The 6,258-nt window shown below is 59.0% G+C and overlaps 1 protein-coding gene across 1 annotated transcript in view; it reads right to left on the reverse strand.

Annotated features, from left to right (window-relative positions):
• ZFHX2 (zinc finger homeobox 2) overlaps positions 1 to 6,258 on the reverse strand; it is a 29,080-nt gene that overhangs the window by 10,123 nt on the left and 12,699 nt on the right. The window contains exons 2-4 of the mRNA XM_007449565.1: positions 1,745 to 3,840; positions 1,041 to 1,558; positions 246 to 486 (exon numbers count right to left, since the gene is read on the reverse strand). Coding sequence (XP_007449627.1) covers positions 246 to 486; positions 1,041 to 1,558; positions 1,745 to 3,791 — 2,806 coding nt within the window. The 5' untranslated portion in view covers positions 3,792 to 3,840. The remainder of the gene's footprint in view (positions 1 to 245; positions 487 to 1,040; positions 1,559 to 1,744; positions 3,841 to 6,258) is intronic.

A 6,258-nucleotide genomic window follows, 5' to 3' on the forward strand; every position in this document is an offset into this window, starting at 1 on the left:
TTCCTGCTCTACCTCTCCACCCAGCAAAATCCCTGCTCTTCTCTGCCTCCTCCAACAGCCTCTTGTTCCCCACTTCCCTCGGCTGCCCCAGTGTTCCTAAAAGCCAGTTTCAGCAGCCTTCCCGCTTGCTCTGGACTGTGCACGGACCCATTTCTCGTCCCTGTGCCACTTTCTCCTGGGCCCCCAGCTCCCGCCCTGGCTGCCCTCCCCACCCACCTCTTCTACTCCAGTCCCCTCTTCCTCACCGGGAGGCCAGAGCTGCCCGTGGCTGAAGCTCAGGATGCTCTGAAGAGCTGAGAGCCCCTCGTCGGCTGCGGGGCCGCTCTGTAGCAGCTGCAGGCGCCGCTGGGCCTGGGCATCGCGGTGGGCAGGGGCGCGCAGGTGCTGCAGCACAGCCAGGCGTGAGGGCGTCTCCCAGGCGCACAGCAGGCAGTGGAACAGCCCCAGCTCCGTCCCCGCCGCCGCCCCCTCCATCTCCAGCAGAAACTGGAAACGGGAGGCTGCTCAGGCGCAGAAGGACAGATGGGCGCCCCCAGGTCCCGGGGGCCCCTTTGCCTCCCCGGGGGGCCTGACCAGCAGCACCCCGACACCCCTCCCTCCCTCTTGGGCCCTCCTCTTCCTTCCTTTGGCCACCTGAGTGTGACTGCCTTTTCTCCCCCGTCTCCTCCTCTTCCTACTACCAATCCTGGACTCCTTCCTAGTATATGAATGGAATCTGGTTCCATACTCTTGAACTTCTGCGGACAAGATGGACTGAGCAGACACAGAACCCTCCCGCTAGTCCCAAACGCCAGAAAAGTTGAATAAAGTACCGGAGTCACTTGGTCACAGTCCACCATCCTTTGGTCTTACTCCACGTCTGTCTCCAAATAGTTTTCCCCCTGGTGCCCTGGCCTTTCTTCTCCAATCCCGCCCCCCTGGGTTTTCGCATCACCTTCCCACTCTGCACCTCCTTGCTCCAGCCCCGTCCCCTTCTCCTCTCTCCCTCAGGCTCTGTGCTGTGCCCTTCGAATCCCAGACCCTTCCTGCCCCGCTCTCACCTTATAGATCTGGCTGTTCTCTTCATGGGCCGCACCCCGGGCGTGCAGCTGCATCTTCTCCTTGCTGTTGGACTCAAAGTCACAGATGTTGCAGCGCAGGTGTACGGTGGGGACAGACCCATAAGGAGCCCCATCTCCCAGGGGCACTGGGGAGGGGGTGCCCATGGCCCCGCCCCCCTCCCTCAGGTGGGCCGCCAGCTGGTACTTCTGAGCATGTTTGTCGGTCTTGAGGTGGAGTTGGAAGTTGGCCTTGAGCTGGGTGCCATAGCAGCAGAGCTTGCAGCGGTGGGTGTCACCAGCTACCTCCTTCCACTCGGCCTCCGGGAGGCTCCGGCCCACGCTGCAGTGGTAGAGCAGCAGCTCCAGGCTGTCTGTGCTAAAGGCCTGGCACACGAGGCATCGGAACACCTTCAGGGATGGGCTGTCATCTGGGGGCGGCGAGGCAGGCAGCCCGTCGGACAAGGGGCCCAGAAGCTGACTTTGAGGCAGGTGGGCATCCGGGGAGGGGCTGCCGGGGGCTAGGGGACAGAGACAGGTTAGTGGCCCCAGGAAGGAACAGGGAAGGGTCAGCTTGCTGTGTGGGAATGGGAGGGGTGGATGCGGAGGGAGCTGGGGTTATTTAAGCGGCGGGCTGGCCCTGGGGAGAAAGCAGGGAACCGAGTTTGGCCCCAAGGAAGGGAAAAGAGAACACGCAGGGAGCTTACCAGCTGTGGGGAACTTGCGGACAGGTGCTCCAAGGTGGTGGAAGCCATTGAGAAGCAGCTGGGCTTCCAGGGGCTTGTCTGGCCTCAGCCCGGGGCCAGGCAAGGGAGCCTGAGGCTGCCCTAGGGCCTGCGGTCCGAGGTACTGGAAGAGGTCAGGGGAGGTGACAGGGGCAGCCCCTGCTGGGGGAGGGGGGCCTGGCCCCACCATCCCCGGCGGCAGCCCCAGCGGCAGCCCCTGGTGCAGCATGAGGACGTTCTGCATGTGCTTCTCGGAGGTCATGTGGATGCGCAGATTGCGGGAGATGTTGGTCTCGTAGCTGCACACCTTGCACTGCCAGGACGCTTTGGTCTTGGGCTCCTTGTCCCCCGTGGGGGGAGGGAGCGCTGCCTCTTGGGGGCTCCCCTGCCCCACGGGCCCCGCCTGGAAGCCCTGCAGGTTGGCCAGGTGCTTGTCGGACTGCATGTGGATGCTGAGGTTGCCCTTGGTGGTGGTGGAGTAGTTGCAGACGTCGCAGCGGTAGGGCTTGTAGCCACAGTTGTAGCTCTCCCCCCGGGCGAGGCGGGGGTGGGCGCCCCCAGCACTGCAGTAGCTGCAGTGACTGTTGCTCTCAGGGTGCTTCTCCCGCATGTGCACATCCAGGGTCTGCTGGTACTTGTAGTGCCAATTGCACTTGGGACACTTGAGCGTCTTGCAGGAGTTGCGCGAGTGTAGCAGAGCCATGTGGCTGGACAGGCTGAGGCCCTGGAAGGCCGCAGGGGCCGGGGTGTAGTCGTCGGCTGGGCGATAGGGCTGGGGTGGGTCACCGGGGTCTTCGGGGGAGCCCACTGGGGCAGGGAGAACGCCCCCGTCCTTGGAGGTGGGTGAGCTTTGGTTGAGCGAGGGGCAGAGCCCTCCATCCTCCTCTTGCCCCTCAGGGAACCAACCTGGCCCTGCCTCGCCTGCCAGCGTCGACGATTCTTTGGCTTGGCTTGGGCTGGGGTTCCAGGCGGCGGGGGTTGTCAGCGGGGAGGGCGGGCTGAGGGCCATGCCTTCTTCCACGGGCAGGACAGGGGCCTGGGCTTCGGCCGCAGCGGGGCCATCCTCGGTCTGAGCCGCATGGGCCTCCATGTTCACGGTGCTGCTGTTGTCAAGGGGTATTTCTAAAGGGGCGTGAGCAGGCAGTTGTGGTTCCAGGAAGCTCAGGAGGGCCACGCAGCCCTCGTCCCCCTCCCGGAGCACGGCTGGGTTGCCTGGCAGGCCCTGGTGTTGAGCAGCGGTTAGCTTCACCCCGTGAGACTGCGTGTGACCTACAAAGGCCTGGGGCCTGCCGAAACCCAGGCGGCACGGGAGGCAGAGCCAGAAGAGTGCCCTGGGGTCTCTTCCCCTGCTCCCCATGGGGCCATCTTTGGGATCTCCAGGTGGGTTTGGAGCCAGCTGGTAGCTCCAGAAGGCTCCATCCCTTCCCTCACAGGTGGCCGGAGATGGCGCTGAGGTATCGTGGGACAGAATTTGGTCAGAAGAGCTAAAGCCTTGGATTGGGTCAAAGCCATGTTGGATGTGAAGGGCAGTGAGGTGTACAGGGGGCGGGTGGGCAAGGAGGGGCAGGCTGGGCTCTTCCTTGATGCCTGCCTCACCCCAGGGGAAGCCCTTTGGTAACGGGAGTTCGCTGCCACCTGGCAGGGACAGCTTGGCCACTAGGCAGGCCTCACCGCCAGCTGTGAAGACTAAGTGGTCGCTCAGGTCCACAGGAGGGAGCCCTCCTCCTCCCTCCCCCTGCTTCTTGTCCTCTTCCGCCCCCAGGCCCTTTGGCGGGGAGCCACCCCGGCCAGGCTCCTCTTGGGGCTCCCCTATCTCCTTTGGTGGGACGAGGCCACAGCCTGGCTCCAGGGGCTGCCCCCCGGGCTCTGAGGACCTCATGCTCTCAGAGGCGGAGGGGGCCGCAGGGGGATCTTTGGTGACAGGATCAGAGGGGGTGCGGGGGGAGGAGGTGTCCGGAGGTGGGGACGGGGCATTGTGCCCGGGGGAGGGGGTGGTGCCAGCGGTAGAGGACGAGTTAAGGGTGGCCATGGCAGACGGAGGAGAGCTGGGGGTTCATTTCAGCGTGACAGCCGGGACCCTGTGGGGGAGACACGGAGAGAGCGGAGCTGTGAGGTGGCAGCGGAGACACCCAGTCAGGCAGTTGATTCTCCGGCTCCTCCGGCCCCACCCTCCTCCCTGAGCACCGGATTCAAGCACCCATTTGCCAGCTTGAAGCTTCATTACCTTAGCGTCTAACAGACTTCAAAGTGAACATGTCCAGAATCAGAACTCTTTATTTCTGCCCTGAACTTGTTTCTTCCCATCTTCCCGATCTCAAAAATTGGTACCACCATTTATCTGGTTGCTTAGGCTAGAAACCCAAAGTTTCCTCTCGCCCTCACCCACAGGCAGGCAATTCGACAGCAGTCTCTCAAGCGAGCGTCTCAGCCTTCCATTCATCCACATCTCCATCAGCACCACTCTGGCCCAAGCTGTTACCGTCGCTTTCCTGAACTAGTGCAACAGACTCCACGTTGACCTCCACTTCCACTACTGCCCCTCCTTCCACTCAGAATGACCTTTTATTTAATTCTCAATTATGAGAAATGCCAGACATACATAAAGATAGACCAAACCATATACGGAACCCGTTTGTACTCATCACCCAGCTTCAACAGTCTCCAAACTCAGGGCCAACCTTTTTTTTTTCTTTAATTGAAGTGCAGTTTGTGGCAATCTCTGCTTACAGCAAAGTGACTCAGTTACACACACAGAGACATTCTTCTTTATATTCTTTTCCGTTATGGTGCATCACGGGATATTTCCCTGTACTATACAGTAGGACCTTGCTGTTAACTCATGGCCAATCTGGTTTCATCTATATCCTCACCCACTTCCCCTTTTCCTGTACTGTTTTCAAGCAAATTTCAGGCATCATAATCACCTTTCAAAATGTAAACCATACTATATTCTGCTGAGAACCAACCCATCAGTGAGTTCGCTGCACTGTAAATAAAATCCAAACTCTGCTCCCTGATCTGCAAAAAAGGCCTATTTGATCTGGCACCTGCCTACTTCTGACACATCTTTAATACTCTCCACCCTACCTGGCTGGCTAACCTCCAGCCCACTGGCCTTCTTGGTTCCTCAAACACACCAAGTTCATTCCCACCTTAGCAGCTTGCCCGAGCTGTTTACTCTGCCTGCAGTGCTCTTCCCCCAGACTTCTGCCCAGTGGCTCCTTGTCATTCGGTGTCTGCTTAAATAGCACCTCTTCCAACAGGCCTCGCCTCTCTAGAGAAGCTAACACAACCGGCGGGGGGGCGGGAATGGGAGAGGGGGGAGGGGTATTTTCTTCAGAGATTCATCACTACCTGATATTTCCTGGTTTCCTTATTTCTCCCTTCTAGAAACCAAGTTCCATGAGCGCAGGAACTCTGCTTTATTGGTTGCCCTATCATTGGTACCGAGAAAGATGCCTGCCACATACCCATACATGTCTGTTGAATAAATGAGCTCTGGGAAAGACCCTCAGATTTTCCATACCCTGAAGAGTTAGTTTCCCAAAGTCAAGGTCCTCCTGCCAGAGAGGCCACAGTGACTTTCCTCTGGCCTGCAGACACCATGCTACGCTCAGATGCGTTCTCGTCACAGGTGGGAGAGCTTCTGGCCAATTGAAAGACAATGGCTTGTATGAGATGAGCCGCACCCCTCCTCCTCCCCAGGGATTAAAAAAAGTAACAGTAATAATATTAAGGTACACATAGCATGGTCCTGGCACTGTGTTAACTGCTTTAAGCAATTATCTCATTTAATCTCACGACAACCTTATTTTATGGGTGAGGCACCCAAGAAAGAGAGGCTGAATAAGCTGCTGATTGTCACACAGCTCCAAGGTGGTGAGACTAGAAAAGGACTGGCGGGCACAGAGCTAGACCCCAAAGCTGTGGCCTGGGCTCCTCCATCTACCCGGACTGGCCCGCAGACACAGTACTGGCAAAATGAGCCTCCCAAAGTCTAGAAGTCAGGATTCCTGAGCTGCCTCCAGCTGACTAGGATTACCGAGCCCCACCCCCTTTTTTATCTTGGTCCCCCGTCAAACTCACCAATCCCCCCGTGCCTCACCATCCCATGCTTCTCCCAGTGTCCCAGGTGGCCTGACTCCTCTTCAGTTCTCAATTTATCAGCAGATATCGAACGATTAAACCTTTAGCGCTCAGGCTAGAGTGCTGCCAGGAAGTGGTGTGGCCTCTCCCGCCTCGGGCAGCCTCTAACCCTCACCTTCAGATTCCCTGATTTGGAATGGGTCCTTGGTCTGGCCGCACTCAGCCTGGAGGCCCCCATTCCCACTTCCCTCCTCCTCCTGGGGAGCCAGCCAGGCGTGAAGTCGAAGGAGGAGCCATTAAGGCGCTCCACGAGGGGCTGGCTCTGCATGCTAATGAAAATGCAAATCAGCACCTGGGCCGAGGGGCGGGTGGAGAACTAACAGGGAAGTAAAGGAATTGGACGGCTGGGC

Source organism: Lipotes vexillifer, unplaced genomic scaffold, assembly GCF_000442215.2.
Source record: "Lipotes vexillifer unplaced genomic scaffold, Lipotes_vexillifer_v1.1 scaffold1093, whole genome shotgun sequence".
Classification (NCBI taxonomy): domain Eukaryota; kingdom Metazoa; phylum Chordata; class Mammalia; order Artiodactyla; family Lipotidae; genus Lipotes; species Lipotes vexillifer.